Source organism: Aquarana catesbeiana, linkage group LG03 (genome assembly GCF_042186555.1).
Source record: "Aquarana catesbeiana isolate 2022-GZ linkage group LG03, ASM4218655v1, whole genome shotgun sequence".
Lineage (NCBI taxonomy): Eukaryota > Metazoa > Chordata > Amphibia > Anura > Ranidae > Aquarana > Aquarana catesbeiana.
The window spans coordinates 143,165,484-143,184,598 of record NC_133326.1 but is presented as its reverse complement, the minus strand read 5'-3'; the positions used below and the strand labels follow the sequence as shown (position 1 = coordinate 143,184,598).

At 39.2% G+C, this 19,115-nt stretch overlaps 1 protein-coding gene across 1 annotated transcript in view; it reads right to left on the bottom strand.

Moving 5' to 3' along the window:
* PRKCQ (protein kinase C theta) overlaps nucleotides 1–19,115 on the bottom strand; it is a 158,787-nt gene that overhangs the window by 29,893 nt on the left and 109,779 nt on the right. The window contains exons 6-11 of the mRNA XM_073619371.1: nucleotides 15,422–15,453; nucleotides 15,254–15,339; nucleotides 13,505–13,634; nucleotides 7,655–7,764; nucleotides 5,007–5,109; nucleotides 1,657–1,829 (exon numbers count right to left, since the gene is read on the bottom strand). Of these exons, the coding sequence (XP_073475472.1) occupies nucleotides 1,657–1,829; nucleotides 5,007–5,109; nucleotides 7,655–7,764; nucleotides 13,505–13,634; nucleotides 15,254–15,339; nucleotides 15,422–15,453 (634 nt within the window). The remainder of the gene's footprint in view (nucleotides 1–1,656; nucleotides 1,830–5,006; nucleotides 5,110–7,654; nucleotides 7,765–13,504; nucleotides 13,635–15,253; nucleotides 15,340–15,421; nucleotides 15,454–19,115) is intronic.

Genomic DNA, 19,115 nt, shown 5'->3' with positions numbered 1-19,115 from the left:
GAATGCAGTGTATATATTGTAAGTATTGATTTTTTTTTTTTTTTTACACTTATGCTTTTATGTTTATGTTGATGTGCTTGTTAATGCACATTGTGATGTGCACTATTCGCATGCATCACAATGCATATATGGAAATGTGCATGTAAAGAAATGCTCCTGCCTTTTAGCACACCACAACACACAGGTGTCAGTGAGTGCATTGTGGTTTAATTCATTTTATGTGCATTGAGGCTTGTTAGGGCATAGCATGGAAAAGCGCGCTTCAACAAGCTTGTATTAATGCACATATATGTGAATGAAGCATTAAATTGTTGCTTCTACCTTGTGAGATGGACACAGTTTATAAAAAGCAATATCAGTATCTGTTTTCAGTGTAAACAGTAACAATATGACAAATGCTAAGAAAAGCCAGGAGAAACAGGAAGCTAATTGGTCAGTAATAATTGAGATTTTCTCCTTTAACCATTTCCCTTCTCAACACTAATAATTTTGTTCATAACAAGGATACATAGATCTGAACAGAAATATAGAAAATGTAAAACACTAAAATGTTATATAAGTAGAATTAGTGTAACTGACTATTCCATCTAATAATGAAGGAACAAGTGCCGCTTCTAAGTTAGTAGCAAGCTTTTGCTGTGGGCATCACCTCTACTTTTATCTTAGTTCTAATTCCTGGGGTGCAATTAATGTCGCTGTTTAATATAGTTCTAACATTTCTCACGTGTCTGATAATCTAGCAGCAATCACTTCTCAGACAACTGATTAGTGAATAGCATTATACAGTACATTTGTGAAAAATGTAACACATTAAAGTGTTACTAAACCCACAACAGTAAAATCAGTGTGTATATGCTGTAAAGCATGCTTGTTATACTCACTGTGGAACCTAAGGGGTTAATCCTTTGCATTGTGTAAAAAGGCACCTCTGATCCACTCCTCCTTCCACTGTCCCCAATATATTTCCTGATAATACAGAGTCAGGGGACAGGCTGCACATGCTCAGTTCGGTGTGTATTGCTAGAGAGTTTTTTTTTCTTGGGAGGGTGCATGTGATCAGCACAGGGCCAATCAGCACTGTCCAGATAGAGGGTCAGGGGTTTTGCATCCTGATAGGACAGTCAGTGCAGAATGAAAACTCCCCCTACAAGCTTTAACCAGACACTCATAGAAGTCACAGGACTGCTCTAAATGCTGATGAGAAAAAGGTATTTAGCAGTTTATATTTACTAAAATAATTGCATTTCCACATTCTGTGTACTGTGGTAGACCAGATATAGTGAATGCAGTGTCCTGGGTTTAGTAACACTTTAAGAAAGTGAGAATTGTAAATGCTAGGTCAACCATAGACTAATTTCTTATTTTTCAGCACTGGAAGAACACTAATGGGTTGGAGACAAGCAGTGACACTAGGCTCTTCTTTGGAACCCAAGCAGTGGTGCCTGTAGCCTGGCACTCCTAAGTTTCTCCTCATACGCAGTCATTATTGTCTGGATCACATTACAAGGATAGCTGTGCTTCCCTTCAATGGAATGAAATAAAAAATGGCTACTCAATCAACAGAAAAGTCTACATATACAAGTCCTTTAAATCATGGCCTTTACTGTAATTAGAGATGAAAGAAGAAAGAAATAGATAGGACAGACAGAAGTTTACCTTTCCAAAACTTCCTTTTCCCAACATTTTATGCAGAATAAAGTCATTGAATGTCAGTGTGATAGTGCTGCGTGGCTCCTCTTCTATCCTTCTCGTCTCTGTCCTAGGCTCAGCTGTAGTCTCTTGGCATTTGATTTCCTCCACTGGAGACTCCCAAAAAATGCCTTGGGACTCTGTTTTTTGCACAGTACAGATACAGTAAGTAATATTCTAGCGGGTACTGTAATATTAAATGTTTGAAAAAGTTTATGTACTTTTCTTACTTTTTTTTTTAGTACTTTTCTGTTTGAGATCATTACATAAATATGTCTGAAACTATCTGTATCTTTGCTGCTCTTTATCTAATGTTTTATAATGGGCATTGCTAAGAGATATATCAAAAGTGGAACAAGTAATTTTAAAGTGGTTGTAAACCCCTTACAACACACTTTTTGCTAGAAGCCTTATTATAGGCTTACCTGCAGCTACCCAGGATGTCTCCTAAACCTGAACGGTTTAGGAGATATCCCCAGTATCTGCATGTGCCGACGTCATCGGCACATGCGTACTGAAGCAACGGCAAGTACGCGCCGTAGCTTCAGTGAGTGTGCCGTTACCAGCGGCTCCCGATGGCCATCATCACAGCTCCGGCCAATCACAGTGCCAGAACCCACGATACCCGGAAGTAACTCCGGGAGCGATGTCGCCAGCTGGAGCGGTGTACGAGGACTGCTGCAGGGGTTTCGATCTAAGGTACCGTAAGTAATTCATAATGAGCTAGTATGCTGTGCATACTAGCTCGTTATGACTTTGTTTTGCAGGTTTTTTTTTCTAGAGTTTACAACCACGTTAAAGGGGCTGTAGAGAGCACAGATGTAAAAGCGTTGACTCCTAAAAGGACTGTAATAGCTGTGATCTCTTGCAATCTCCTGTAAAAGGTCTCCAGGCTATGACTGTGTCCTGAAGCATGTCCCCAGTCTCCAACAACCTATATAGCATGTCTGCAGTCTCTGATCATTTCCTGATGTATTTATTCAGCCCTAAGTGTATGTATCACAGTGTGGGTTTATGGCAATGTCTGGTCCACACACAAGGCCCTCTGTATCAAGTAAGTTGTAAGAAAATGTACACAATGGTTAGAGGAGAGCTGAAATAAATGGTGTTTTATTATTTCTATGGCTACATCCTTCAACAAATGCTACTGTACATATATTTAACTGGCATATCCTGTTTTTTAATTTTAGAACTATATTAACATACCTCACAACTTTTTGAGATGTGAACGAGGGACACCTATTAGCAAAAGTATGTAGGTATAGGACACGCCCCCTTAAAGGAGAATTATACAAACAAAAATGATTATTTAAACCTACAAGTGTGTTTTTTTTTACCACTACTATTCTATACTGTACTGGCTTTTGAAATTTATAAATGCAGCCATTTATAAATTGAATGAAAGGTTTAGCACTGGTAAACACTTTTTAAAAGCTAAAAAGTGCATTTTATATACAACTATATGGATCAGACCAAAATGAGGGACAAATGAGGAGGAAAGAGGGACAATGGGATTTTGATCCAATTCAGGGACAGTCCCTCAAAATCAGGGCCAGTTGAGGGCTATGTATTAAGTTGGGCACTTTTGGAGACATCTTCTGGTATGTCCTTTCCACCACTGTATAGGAACGCTGGATTAATGTCTATTCATATGTGTTTTCTGTATAAATAGAGTTTCTATGGATCACTTTTACAATATGTACTCTACATAAATTTGTAACAAGATATTGTTTAAAAATTTCCGTGATGCGGACTGAGTCACACATATTCAGATACAAAAGTATATCACTATCCCGGACCGCCGCAATATTTGCGTTCCAGGTCTCGGACTGGCAAACCTCCACTTCCTATCTCCCGTGATACGCAAGCTACGAGCGGCTCGTCACTCCTTACGAAACAGATCACATGACCGGCATGTGACCACAGGGACAAATAGGAATGACACAGTGTTGATTGGAGAACGGAAGTGAGGCTTGGTTTTTGACCAGGGATATGATTGGCTACAGAAACATCACATGACCGCTTGTCATCTGTGACGCCGCTAAACCCGGAAGTCATACAGTGCAACAGCGCTAATCAGCTGTTCCACCTGATTTTAGGTTAGAATATATAAAGCGCAGTGGATGGGGGGGCTAATTCATACCCCAGCAGAAGTCTTTGAAGACGAAACGCGTCGGATTTCTATGACTATACCCCCACCATCACTTACTGCGCTGTTTTATACAATTTTTTATCTTTTTTTATATTTGCTTTGTCACTTTTGAGCCGAGTTTTTACTGCCCTTTTTTGTAACTTCCTGGAAATTATTCCCCAATAAAACGCTACAACGTTTTCTAATAAGGATTTACACTATGTGGAAGTTTTTTCTCTTCTGTTTACTTGTCCATGTGTTGGGCCGTTGAGGAAATGATCGTCCCATGACCAAAGCTGAATCCTGGAGGCTCCCAATTCCGATTTGGTACACCATCCGATGACATCTGATGAGACTTTGCATTAGACCACCACATGGATTGTCGCATCATACTGTTTTAGGGGACAATCTTGCTTGACTCACCGCCAAGGGCCTGTGAGTCCACCTTGTCTGGTAAGGGCATCCCTTTGCTTTTTCCTCTGTGTTTGAGACCATCTGAATGAGTGAAGAATCCTTCCATATCTAAGGATCCCTTCATACAGCTCCTATACATTCTACAGGAAGACTGCTTGTCTTTAGACTGTTGTGGGGTTAATTATGAGCACTCCATCCACTTAATGATGGACTTTCAGTATTCACACATACTCACCTGTTTATGGACTTTTTACTTTCTGGCTTTTCTCTGATGAACACTATTTTTGCTGAGCTATACACACAATATATTGTGATACTCCATACACCTATATTATTGCACTTAATTTTGGAATATGTTATTTTATGAATAATATTCATATTCAAGTGACATACAGATTAAAATATAGTACCCACTATTTGTATGTGTTTTCGCACATCTAAGTATTTATTGCCACCAGATATTTTTCACTTTTTATTTTATTTTTTTCCTTTGATTCTTTTTGGTGTTCTGCAAAGAAATTATCACTAATACAACAGGTTTACACTTTAGAATTTGATACCCTTTCATAGATATCACTGTTATCTGATTAATAACACGTGTTTTGTTATTTGTTAGCGCCACACTTTATTATTACTTTTGGAGACAAACTGTAACGATTTCCTGGCTTTTTGAATCTTGTGAAGGTCTACAAACTACATGGTAACAAAGTACAGGCTTTGGAGCACGATGACCCTGAAATTCTGCCTGAAACATTCAATATATTATATGTACCTTTCCTGGCAGATACTAAAGGCTGTTTTTCTTCCGTTTTACTTTCACCAACTTCAAGCGGACCTTTCCTGTAAATTGGCTCAGATTCTCTTTGCTTCCTATCCTGGAATGGGGAAAAAGAAGTCACCAGATGCATGACAGACATGCTTCCAATTTGTTCACCATAATAATGGCTCTCCTTTTAGGCTTTGTCAGTGGTAAGCACTAAGGAACTTTTCAGATTTGCATTAAAAAAAGTTAACTACAGGACGTGACTATGCAAGCTGTAGTTTGCTTTATTTCTTGAATAAATACAACTGCTATTATTAATATGGTATATAGTATTAATCTAAATATTATATAGTTATGAAAAAATATCACAAAAACTAATGAGCTACAAAAGAGTGAACCTGATTTGAAGGGTTTATTAATTTCAAGGATTTACAAGATTGGAGGAAATTTGCTGCCCATACCAAACCAGTCATAGGAGCATTGATTGGTGGCTTTGCTTAACAGTAGACATTTGCAGAACGAAAAAAATGGTTTTGTTTCATTTCTATTCGTTATTTGCAAAATTTAATTTGTTTAAATTTGTTTAATCCATTTAATTAGTTTTCGGAATTTGTTTTGTTTTTTTGTATTCAAATCAATTTGAATTTTCGAATTCAGATCAATTTGAATAGCTTTCAAATCAATTTTGAATAGTTTTCTAATCAAATTCAAAAAGTTTTCAAATTTCCAAAGAATAAAATAGAATAGAAAATAAAGTAATAGAATAGAAAAAATCGAATAGAATAGAAAAGAATATAACAGAAAATAAAAGAATAGATTAAAAATAATATAACCATTTTTCCCAAATTCAAATAAAATCAATTCAAAAAGAATAGAGTAGAACAGAATAGAAAATAACACAATAGTATAGAAAAAAACAACAGAATAGAATGGAATAGAATTAATATAACCATCTTGCTATTCTAATCTATTCTTTTCTCTTCAAATTCAAATTTATTCTATTTGAAATTTGAATTTCAGAAAATGGTTATATTCCTTGTATTCTATTCTGTTGTTTCTTTTCGACACTATTCTGTTATTTTCTATTCTCTTCTATTCTTTTCTATTCTATTCAAATTCAATTTGATTCTATTTGAATTTTGGGAAATGGTTATATTCTTTCTATCCTATTGTTTTTTTTAATTCTATTCTTTTCTATTCTATTATAGTCTATCTTATTCTATTTTTGTTCTATTCTTTTCTTATGTAATTAAATTCAAATCTATTTGAAATTTGAATTTTAGAAGATGGTTATATTCTTTCTATGTTATTCTATTATATTTGTTCCTATTATATTCGAGTCTATTCTGTTATTTTATTATTATTATTATTTTATTTTCTGTTCTATTTTGTTCTGTTTTACTTTATTATATTCTATTTTTTTATTTTCTGTTATAGTCTTTTCTATTCTATTATCTTTTTTTCTATTCTATTCTTTTATTTTCTATTCTATTTTATTCTCTTTAGAAATTGGAAAACTATTCTAATTCGAAAACCTATTGAAAACTATTCTAATTCAAAAAGTATTTGAAAGCTATTAGAATTTCGTCTGAATTTTTTTTCCCGTTATTTCAGATTCATTTAAATTCGGTACTATTGTAATTCAGAAATTTGGGTACATCCGAACTTCCGAAAAATGAAAATTTGTCAGAATTTCAATTCGAAACGAAGCCAACCACACATGTCTACTTAACAGCTTAACATTTTCTTTCCTCAGGTTTTATATATGAGCCTTGATGTGAATCAGCTGCTCCAAGTGAAAACTTTTAGTGTAGATATTAGGTAAATGGAGCCTAGCTCATTTTCTGGGTTCCACATGGTAACGTTGGACTTCAAGTGGTTAGTTTAGGGGTTATTATAGGGACAAAAGTTAAAATAATACTTTGATTTTAGAAATTCATTTCAGGGTTGAGGTTAACTTTTTATGAATTTATTTTAAGTGTCAAGTTAAGGGTTAAGGTTAAGATGTGGCTATGTGTTAAGATTTAAAGTTAGGTTAAGGCTAAGTGTTGGGGGGGTTATAAGTAACGAATAATTTCAGAGGTTAGGTTATGTTTTATGGTGCAGGTGAGAGCAGGGTTAAATATTAGAATTTGCCTAAAACTGGCCTTATGTATTTATAGATTTTTTAAATAGATTCCTCTATCCACATTATATAACATGGATGGACAAATCTTCCCTGCTGGCTAAATGTATTCTGACAGCCAGTGGCCATCAGAATGTTCAAACAATGCCTGTATCTGATTGGATGCAGGCCCTGTTTAGCGAACAGTTTTCCATCCGGCTCTACTGACAAAAGTTTATTGCTTATTTATCTTTTGTCGAGCCAAGTGGTGCAGACTGGGGCACTCATGACTTGAATTCGGGGCTGAATCTGCCATGCAAAGCGACCTTATGGGATAAGGTTTGATTTTAAGGAAGGTGGCAGAACACATTTTTACTAGTTATGATCACCAGGAGCTTCACATTAAGAACTACCAGTGCCAATTTTCCAGCACCAAATTGAACATACTGTCGCTTATTATTATAGACCTGCTGTAAATTGTCTTCAGCTTTGGAAAGTATAAATGCTGTACGTAAGTCAGTAATAAAACATCAAGTAGACAACACAAATGTACCTGTTGAGTACTCTCTATCATGGCCAAAGCTTCTGCCATTAATTTCTGATTAACCCCACATAGGTTCGCTACTTTATTTTCACACTTATGATGGACGTTCATACCACATTCTGAATGAAACAAATATTATTAACAACAAAAATGCACCAAAAAACATAAATAGTAATAGTTAAATAGTTAAACAAGTTTAACTATGCATCTTCTTCTCATTAACCTTCTATGGAGAAGAGTGAAGAATCAAAACTATTACGTGTGTCAAGCAAAACTATCACGTGTATCAGGTAAAAAGAGAGCAGTGCTTTTATTAAAACAGTATATCAAACAAAAGTCTTGCCTTTTAGAGATGTAAAAATGATTTAAGTAGACACATACATCATAGTTAACTGACTCATACTGCTAAATCTAGCCCTCGGCATCTAGACTTCAATGACCTGTGGTCAAGAAATCCAGCATGCATTTGCAGCCTTTCTATCCTTGGAGCCTGTAGGAACACATGGTAAATCACCTCCCCTCTGCTAAAATCTTTTTTATACAGAACATTTCCATGTTTTCCTGGTCCTGACCTGCACTGATTATTGTGATAATGTGTAAATATTTTTTATCATCCTACTGATGATGGGGGGCAAAGGGCATGGCTGGAAAACCTAAACCCAAAAGCTGCTTATCTGCTTCTGTTGGCTATAGGCACCTTCCTGCTTTGCCTAATAGTAAATCCATCCCTCTCTGTAAGATAATATGAAAATGTGTCAGACCTGACTGAAAAATGTAAATCTTGCCACCTCAAATTGTGCCAGAAGTGATCAATCAGTGGCCAGCTTTGTTCATGTCATATGGGCTTGCTTGGTAATTTCCAGAGACTGGAGACAGGTAGGGGATCTACTTTCTTCTGTAATTTTCACCCTGGTTCCCCTAACCCCTAAAGGTTGCCTTGTGGGTTTATTAAACAAAGAACTTAGGCCCAGACACACTAGAATTTTCTCACGAGAATTGTTATTTTTAGCTCGTAAATTAATCACCCTCAAATGCGTGCAATCCTCCCCACCTTTGATGTGCTAATGGGTACACGCAGTTAACCAAGTTATCCTACACAGAAAAGTAATTTATGACATTAGAGCAGGGCTTTTTTTCTGGCGAAGCGTGCCAGAACGTCGTTCCGCTACCTATGCCAAAGGTAGTGAGGGAGAACATTTTTTCTATATTGGTTACTTTACTTTACCCCCAACCTCAATGGCCAGATCCAGGGGATTATACCCCGACAGGAAACAGACAAGGGGAAAACGAAGACAAAGAGAGGGAGAAGAGCCGGAGGCAAAACAAAAAAGACAAAAGTGCCATTAGGTATGGGCATTTTTAATATCAGTGGCGTAGATCTCTCGGAAGACGAATTGAGAGTCTTAGATAAAGGCCTTAAATTCGCCTCAGCACGTAATCTCAGCAAGTTTCAAACATACATCAGTTTGCAAAAGTTTGTAAGGACTTTAAATATCAAAAGATATTTTCTCTCTAGACCAGGGGAAAGATTGGCTTCTACAGCCACTTTGGGTACGCATTCCAATTTGGCTAATAAGTCTGTGTTCAACCCCCCAAAGAATGACCATAGATACGTAGAGGTCTTTAAAAATATGGTAGCTAGTGATCTAGAGGATATGAAAGGGAGAAAAGTAGGTGATCCCTCCTTCCTTAAAAAAGGTATCAGCACATTGGAAAAGAATAAAGATGTGCTCATTCGACCCACTGATAAGGGGGGGGGGGGATTAGTTATCATGAGTAAGTCTTATTACTCAGGGGAAATGGACAGGTTACTGTCTGATAGGAAGACTTATCAGGTACTAGGTAGGGATCCTGTCACTCAATTTAGGGATGAATTGGAAGTTTTAGTCACCTCAGTAAAAATAGGTGGTGTATTGAACAAAAAGGAAGCCTCCTACTTGGTCCCTAGTGCCTGTAGGAGACCGATCATATATTTCTTACCTAAGATTCATAAAGATCCCCAGGCACCTCCAGGAAGACCAATCGTTAACGGCATTGACGCTGCCTCTTAAGGACAATAGCCTTTTGGTGACAGCCGATGTCGGCTCATTGTATACGATTATTGGACATCATGATGCCGTTCAATCTGTACAATGGGCTTTAGGAAAATCTGATCTCCCTTCCCAGTTGCAATCTTTTCTATTGAAATCACTAGAGTTCTGCCTTGCCAGAAATTATTTCTGGTATGGAGGAAAATTCTTTTTACAAACACTCGGTGTTGCCATGGGTGCTCGGTTCGCACCTAGTGTCGCGAACATTTTCATGGCACACTGGGAGGAGGAATTTGTCTTTGGTAGTAGACCGGCACAGCTGGTCTGCTACCAAAGATATATTGATGACCTATTCATGATATGGGAGGGAGATCTTATTAGCCTCCAATTATTCATGTCTAGGCTCAATGGCAATACCAAAAATATTCGTCTTTCTTGGAATGCTGATGCTTCCTGCATAGCCTTCCTCGAATTAGAAATTTTTAAATATGATGGTGCTTATAGAACCAGGAATTAAGCCAACAGACCAGAATGGTTACATTCCCTTAGACAGTTGTCACCATAATTCATGGTTGCTCAACATACCCAGAGGGCAATTTATTCGCCTCCGCGCAACTGTTTTCTTGATAGTGATTTTTTCTCACAAGCCAATGCCATGGCAGAGAAGTTTGTACAAAAAAGTTACACTGAAGCACATATATCAGAGGAACTGGCGAAAGTGGGTACAATGGACCGATCGATTCTGGTCGCAAATTCTAATAAAAATAAAAGTACTGACCAAAATGTTCCTCAATATAGGATCATCTTGGATTACAATATCCAATACAAAAAGGTAGAAAAAATCATTCTTAAACACTGGGACATTTTAAAAAAGGATAATATACTAGGTCCAACTCTCCCAGCTCGCCCTAGATTTGTTTACAGGAGACCCCCCACCTTAAGGGATATCATAGCCCCTGGGGTGGTGGATCCTCCTGTGATTAGGGAAAATAGAATTTTTAATTTCATGTCTGGTTTTTATGCTTGTGGAAAGTGTCTAGCTTGCAAGCAATGCAAATTTAATGTCAAAAGGAGGAAATAATTTTTAGCTACTGCCACTGATAAAACGTATCAAATTAGGAATTGAATCACCTGTGACACTGTGGGGGTAGTGTACATGCTACAGTGTGAATGCGGACTCCAGTATGTTGGTAGAACCTCCAGACCTACGGGAGTCCGCATAGGCGAGCATGTAAATAATATTAAAAGAGGCCTTAAGACACATTATGTGTCTAAACATTTCAGGATATGTCACAATAGAGATCCAAAAAAACTACAATTTTGGGGGATAGAGAAAGTGACAAAACACTGGAGGGGTGGCAATTTTATTAGGCAGCTCCGCCAGAGAGAATCCCTATGGATACATGAGACTCGAGTAGCTGTTCCAAGAGGATTAAATGTTGAATTCGACCTCAACTGTTTTATTTCTGATAAGTAAACAGTTATATTGGGGTTGTTTTGCCATGTTTATTATTTCGTTGCTATGTAGTTCATATTTAATTTTGTGTCATATTATAAAGAATCTTTTATCATATTATACATATGTTTTATACATTTTATACTTAGTATACCAGATTATACTCTTTGTAAGAGAATGCTGTGGGTGTTTACAGGTTAAATATACATATATTTATTCTCAATAATTTTTTCTAAATCTGATTTTTTTCGTATAGATCTATAGCTGTTACATACCTGTTTAATACAGGCTTTATTAGACTATAGTTAAGTCTTGATTGTTCTGTATATATGAGGCTATTCATTTCTATCATTTTTTTATTATTAATGTTATTTTAACTAGTATTAGCCATGTCCGGGGTTGGTGTCTCCATATAGCTTTCTCTGCATATGACGAGCGGATTCCGTTTCCGGGAACCCGACACTCCCTGCTGACAGTCGGCGGCTATTTTAGCATCCAGGGTGACTCACAAGCTCCACCCTCACTGACGAAGTCCGTGTGGACGCAATGCCGCTTACAGGGGTGGAGCTTTGCCTGTGACATCACCCGCAGCCTTCTCAGCTGTTCGGACGCGAACAGTCTGTGGTTTTACTTGTGAAGCTGTATTTTATTGAACTGCTTTCTTTCATCAAGTTGCGCTGTTCAGAGCTTTTTCCAATACATCTCTGCTTTGATATTTTTTAATAAATTGGTAAACGGTATACACTTAGAGGATCTTTTTTCTGTTTTTGGGGATTCTTACCTGCTACCACCTTATGATACACTGCATTGAGGATTTAAACAAGGAACCTACAGAGTGATGCTACTCACCATATCCAGTTTTTATGTGACTACTGGCGGATGTTGAATATCGGTGTCCTTAAGAGATCCAGGTCGCAACCAGTCCCTTAGGAACCAGGCTCTTTTGACCTCCTATAATTTAGAGGTCCACCGCGTCCGGTAAGCTCATTTTTCCTACTGGTTTGATGATTATTGGTGCTTGTGGGAACTACATCCCGCGTTTTTCCATCAAGATCAATGGCTTGGTTTATGAGATTATAAGGACATTTGTATTTATTCTTTGCGCTGCACTAACTTTGCATTATTTATTGTTTCTTTAGGCTGGGGAATCCTATAGTGTTCAGCTTGCATTTATACTCATTTTATAGTTATTATTGTTTGTGCCGATTGCCCTTAGTTTATACTTTACTAGGTCGCCAGTCGTGGAGTAAGCTGGCGGCCGCATAAGCCGAAACAGCTTCTGTAGCACCGGCTGCAGCCCTTACAGAGTGGAAGGCGGAGTGATATCATCTGCACTCCGCCTCTCTCTGCAGAACGGATTGCTTGCTCCTTTTTGCCACCATCATAGCTGTCAGGAAGAGCTGTGGTACGATGTGCTAGCCTACTTTCCTGTGGAGACATTGCTTTTTTGACAAGTTAATTATTCAGTGTTGCTGGACGGGGGCTGTCTATTAACACTGCTTGGATATGGGGGCTGCCTGGATGTCTCTTTGCTGGATATGGGACTGTCTCTTGCTAGATATGGGCTGTCTCTTGCTGGATATGGGATGTCTCTTGCTGTATATGGGATGACTCTTGCATGGTATGGGACTGTCTCTTGTTGGATATGGGACTGTCTCTTGTTGAATATGGGACTGTCTCTTGCTGGATATGGGATGTCTCTTGCTGGATATGGGCTGTCTCTTGCTGGATAAGGGATGTCTCTCGCTCGATATGGGATGACTCTTGCAGGATATGGGACTATCTCTTGCTGGAGATGGGACTGTCTCTTGCTGAATATGGGACTGTCTCTTGCTGGATATGGGACTGTCTCTTGCTGGATATGGGCTGTCTCTTGCAGGAAATGAGCTGTCTCTTGCTGGATAAGGGATGTCTCTTGCTGGATAATCAATGTCTCTTGCTGGATATGGGCTGTCTCTTGCAGGATATAGGCTGTCTCTTACTGGCTATGGGATGTATCTTGCAGGATATGGGACTGTCTCTTGCTGGATATGCCATATCTTTTGCTATTATGTCAGCCCTATGGCTGTATTATCTACAGTATGCTAGTAGTCGTACAACAATTGTTTGTTATTTCAGTTCAGTTTGTATTACTGTTTATTGAACTGATGCTGTACATGATGCATTTGGTACTTTATACTATTATCTGCTTATTGTACTGTGAAGTGAATGCTCTGTCATGGTACCTTCTTACAGAGTTTAAAAAAAAAGGTAAAAATTAAATGTAATTTTCTAGCTGTCAGTAGAACTTTTAGAAGAGACTGCAGGGGTTATTTCACACTCAGAGCTAAAATTACAACACCCATCTGCTATCCATAGGGCTCTAGTACTTACCCGCACACTTTAGTCCTTGCTTTGCCAGTCCCCAGAGAAGTGTCCCACAATGTTCACAGAATGTTGGACTCTTATAATTGTACACTTTAAATCTGTGAGGCATGTCTATTTTAAATCTTTCTTTATGTAGCTGTAAAAATAGAACATTGAACAAAACTGAACATTTATTCATCTGCATTCTTCTTAAATCTTCAAAAAACGCAATGCTATAAATTCAAGACCTCATACAAAAGCTAAGATTTACCAAAATATATCTCTACGAGCTAACTATAGGCTTAGCATAGTGTTATATCTTGAAGACCATTTGGAAAATTTAGAGAATGTTACCAAGTTTGTTTAAGGGGGAACTCTCCAAACCAGATCTTTCTGTTCTGGATGGAGTAGGACAAGCAAGATCTCAAGGGAAATTGAATGCCACAGTCACTAGAGAAACAACTCTGTAGTAACTAAGAAAGGCCCACACCTTCTGCAATCCTTTTTAAAAACAACAGTGATTAAACAGAGCATGCTAAACAAAATATACAACAGTATCTATCTACAACTCCCTCCTCGTTGGCTGATCTTCACATAGGCTATCTCTCCTTCAACCTATCATGCCAAGCTCATCCACCTTAGCAACTATTCAGTGTCTGCCACCCCTCTCTGCCAATCCCTCCACTGGCTTTGTCAAGGAATAAAATACTAAATACTAACAACATACAAAGCCATCGCCAACTCTGTCACAAGCTACATCACCAACCTCATCTTAAAATATCACCCAAACCATCATATTTGCATCTCCCAAGACCTCCTGGTGTCTAGCTCCCTAGTCAACTCCTTCCATGCTTACCTCCAGGACTTGTCCAGAGCCTCACCCATCCACTAGAACTCCCTACTCTGTCCAGCTATCATCTGCTCTGTCCGCCTTTAATAGATCCCTGAAAACACATCTCCCCAGGGAGACCTAGCCATCCTCCACCCAATAAATGGCTCATTCACATGGGCAGACAGAGTGTGGTAAAAATAGTTAGTTAAGACTAGACTGTCCTTAAGCTGGATTGGGGTTGTACACCTGTAAAAGTTATACCCCATGTTGCGTTTGGTGGGCAGTACTGTGACCAAACACAACCCATTTAGGTGAATGGGGCCTTGCTGCAACAGCCCTGCAATTGTGTGTAATGTGTGCAGTTAAGGTACCGCTGTGCGGGCCTTTCAGGGATCAGTCAGATGGTGTGGAGGTATCATATCGCCTCCCAGCCACCTGTCAACCAATCAACTGTGGATCTCTTTTCAAAGGGGTGGTAAGGGCTGTCACATGTGTGAACAAGTCCAAACTGTGTCCTTTATTTTTTCCATCATCCCTCGCAGTTATACATTTTTTTCACTTGACCCTCTCCTTTAGATTGTAAGCTCTCACGACCAAGGCTCTCTGAACCCTCGTGTATTGAATTATATTGTAACGACCCTGTCTCTTTTTATTTTGTAAAGTGTGTGCCTAAACTGTTGGCACTTTATAAACTGTGTATAATAATAATAACCTAAAGTGAATAATTGGATTCTGTGGTCCCAATATTAGGTTTCGCCATCTGAAGGTAATGTAGGTAAAAACCAGGAGCTGTGTAAAGTGGGGACTGCTCTGTTTTATTAAAATGGAGAGAGGTCACAAGCAAAATGTGATTTGCAATTATCTTGCAGTATTATTGCAACTGAAGGAGCAGAGATAATGCAGAGACCTATGCATATACTTTTTTACAAATGGAAAACACTTACTACTGTCTCTTTGCTGTTGACTGCAGATCCAGTGCATTTAGCGATAACCTTATCAATGCATTTCTTGTGAATAGCAGCATTGCACTCTAGTAATTAAAAAAAAATAAGAATTATACATGTATTCAATATTGTCAAAAGTTTAAAAAATATTATTTGAAAAATTCTTACGTCGACATTGATAACCTTGCTTGTTAAGCCCCCTGAAAAAGATATATAACATAATGTAATTATAATTATTATATAAAGATATATAACATAATGTTGAAAATGTTTCTATACAGTATCATTCATAGGAAGATCTCTGAATAATAACATCAGTCAAGATACAACATATAAAACATCATATATTTGATTCAATGTAGAGTTGAGTGGTTCCCATTGAAAGCCATGGGAGGCCTGCATCCCCCACAGCTTGTTGCAGCAGCTTGCATGTTTTCACTCATGGAGCGATTACCTGCAAATGATTGGCCCTGGACGCAGATAGCCTACAACCAGGGCCGATCATTAACAGGTAATCACTGCAAACCTGATAGTGCATCATAAGACTGGCTGTACAGAATTAGAAATCTTTTGACAGGTAAGTCAGAAAATTTACAGTATATGTATATAACAGCATATATTTACAGCGCATTATCCTTTTATAATCATATTCTGGCTGCACAATTTTTGATGCAGTAATGTATGATGTAGCATGCAGCACCAACAAGCTGTTATATGGAAACTCTAATGCAGGGGTGTCCATCGTTTTGACCTTTCTGGACCACATTGGAAGAAGAGGAATTGCTTTGGGCCACAAATAAAATAAACTAACAATAAGGATAGCTGATGAGCAGAAAAAGTCAGGCAGATTACACGTTAACAATCACCAATAGAGATAATTTACCTATATGAGTAATAAAACTTAATTTTTTTTGTAATATTTTAAATTATAAAAGTAAAAGAGGGCAACATAAAAATAGTGCGACATCTGACACTGTTTTTGATAAACTAACGCAACAATATCTGGTTCGATGGATGTAGTAGCAATTATCAATCAATTCTCAAGGTTCTCATCAGATATTTTGGTTCTAATCTTGCCCTTTGTGTGTTTCATCCTTGAAAATAGATGCTCAAAAATATAGGTGCTGACGAAAACTGATGACCTGAATAAGGCGCCTTTCACATTGGGGCGGTAGGGGGTGTCGGCGGTAAAACAGCGCTATTTTTAGCGCTGTTTTACCGCGGTATTCGGCCGCTAGCGGTGCGGTTTTAACCCCCCGCTGGCGGCCGAAAAAAGGTTAAAACCCCTCGTATACCGCGGTACAGCCACGCTGTCCTATTGATTTCAATGGGCAGGAGCGGTTTAGGAGCGGTGAATACACCGCTCCTTCACCGCTCCAAAGATGCGGCTTGCAGGAGATTTTTTCTTCTCCTGCCAGCGCACCGCTTCAGTGTGAAAGCCCTCGGGCTTTCACACTGAACAAACAGCGGAGGCTGTTTAGGGGCGGTTTGCAGGCGCTATTTTTAGCGCAATAACGCCTGCAAAACGCCCCAGTGTGAAAGGGGCCTAAGGCATAATTGTGAAGAGTGGGATTGTTTTCTTTAGGAAGATAAAACATAAAAGTCCAGTAAAGAAACACTGTCAAATGTTTCTTCAGCCACATGTATTCGCTAAGTGTAAACTGATTTTTAACATTTTTAAGTAAGTTTATGATTTTGTGTTGCACCACATTCATAGCCATCTTGGGCTGCATGTTCAGGTCGAACCTGCTCTAATGGTATTATAAAAAAATATACACACACACACACACACTGTATATATTGTACACTGCTCAAAAAAATGAAAGGAACACTTTGAAAACACATCAGATCTCAATGGGGAAAAATATCATGCTGGATACCTATACTGATATGGACTGGGTAATGTGTTAGGAACGAAAGGATGCCACATCTTTTGATGGAAATAAAAATTATCAACCTACAGAGGGCTGAATTCAAAGGCCCCTGAAAATTTACGTGAAAAAATTATGCAGCAGGCCAATCCATTTTTCTGAAATTTAATTGCAGCAACTCAAAATGAAACTCAGCAGTTTGTATGGCCCCCACGTGCTTGTATGCATGTCTGACAACGTTGGGGCATGCTCCTAATGAGACGACAGATGGTGTCCTGGGGCATTTCCTCCTAGATCTGGACCAGGGCATCACTGAGCTCCTGAACAGATTGAGGTGCAACTTGGCAGCGTCGGATGGACCAAAACACAATGGCCCAGAGTTGTTCTATTGTATTTAGGTCAGGCAAGTGTGGGGGCCATTCAATGGTATCAATTCCTTCATCCTCCAGGAACTGGCTGCATACTCTCGCCACATGAGGCCGGGCATTGTCGTGCACCAGGAGGCACCTAGGACCCACTGCACCAGCGTAGGGTCTGACAATGGGTCCAAGGATTTCATCCCTAATGGTAGTCAGGGTGGCATTGTTTAGCCTGTAGAGGTCTGTGCGTCCCTCAATGGATATGCCGTCCCAGACCATCACTGACTCACCACCAAAGCAGTCACGCTGAATGATGTTACAGTCAGCATAACATTCTCCATGGCTTCTCCAGACCCTTTCATGTCTGTCACATGTGCTCAGGGTGAACCTGCTCTCATCTGTGAAAAGTATAGGGCACGAGTGGCGGACCTGCCAATTCTGGTGTTCAATGGCAGATGCCAATCGAGCTCCACGGTGCCGGGCATTGAGCACAGGGCCCACTAGAGGACATCGGGCCCTCAGGCCACCCTGAATACTGTTTCTGGTTGTTTGGTCAGATAAATTCACACCCGTGGCCTGCTGGAGGTCACTTTGTAGGGCTCTGGCAGCACTCATCCTGCACAAAGGAACAGATACTGGTCCGGCTGATGGGTTAAGGACCTTCTACGGCCCTGTCCAGCTCTCCTAGTACCTTCTACGACCCTGTCTCCTGGAATCTCCTCCATGCTCTTGAGACTGTGCTGGGAGACACAGCAAACCTTCTGGTAGTTGCGCGTAGTGATGTGCCATCCTGGAGGAGTTGGACTGCCTGTGAAACCTCTACAGGGTCCAGGTATCACCTCATGCTACCAGTAGTGACACTGACCCTAGCCAAATGCAAAACTAGTGAAAAAAAGCTGAAAAGATGAGTAGGGAGAAAAATGGCAGTGGAGGTTGTCTAGTTGTTGCCCATCTAGTGCACCTGTTGTTAATTTCATTAACACCAAAGCAGCTGAAACTGATTAACAACTCCCTCTGCTTCTTAACTGACCAGATCAATATCCCAGGAGTTTGATTGACTTGATGCTATACTCTGATTAAAATGTGTTCCTTCATTTTTTTTGAGCAGTGTATATATGTATATAACGGAAAATTTTCCTTTCCTGATGGACTCCATGGCAGCCTACGTGTGGGTTAATCCAGCCCCCTCATACCTCATAGGACCCTTCTCCCATAAATCTTTGTTCCGGACCAGAGTGTTCCATAATTTAGCCTACTCCAGCCACTGGGAGGGAACTCCTGCTGCCATGGAGTCCATCAGGAAAGAAAAATTACAGTAAGTATTTGATAGAAATTTTCAGTTTTCCTGACAAACTCCATGGCAGCCTACGTGTGGGAAATAACTAGCCATACACACCCGGATGGGCAAAGTGCTGGACAAAAGAAAAAAAGGTTTAATTGGCACCATCAACAGACAAGATATGTAAACCAAATTTAACAGAAGACAAAGAGGCTGGCTCTATGCAATAGTGCGCCATGAACATGATAATTGAAGACCACGAGGCCGCTTTGCAAATAACTTCTGGAGCCACTTGACGTGAATGATGTAGACACGCTTCCGGTTGAGTGAACGGTCACCGCTTCTGGAGGCGC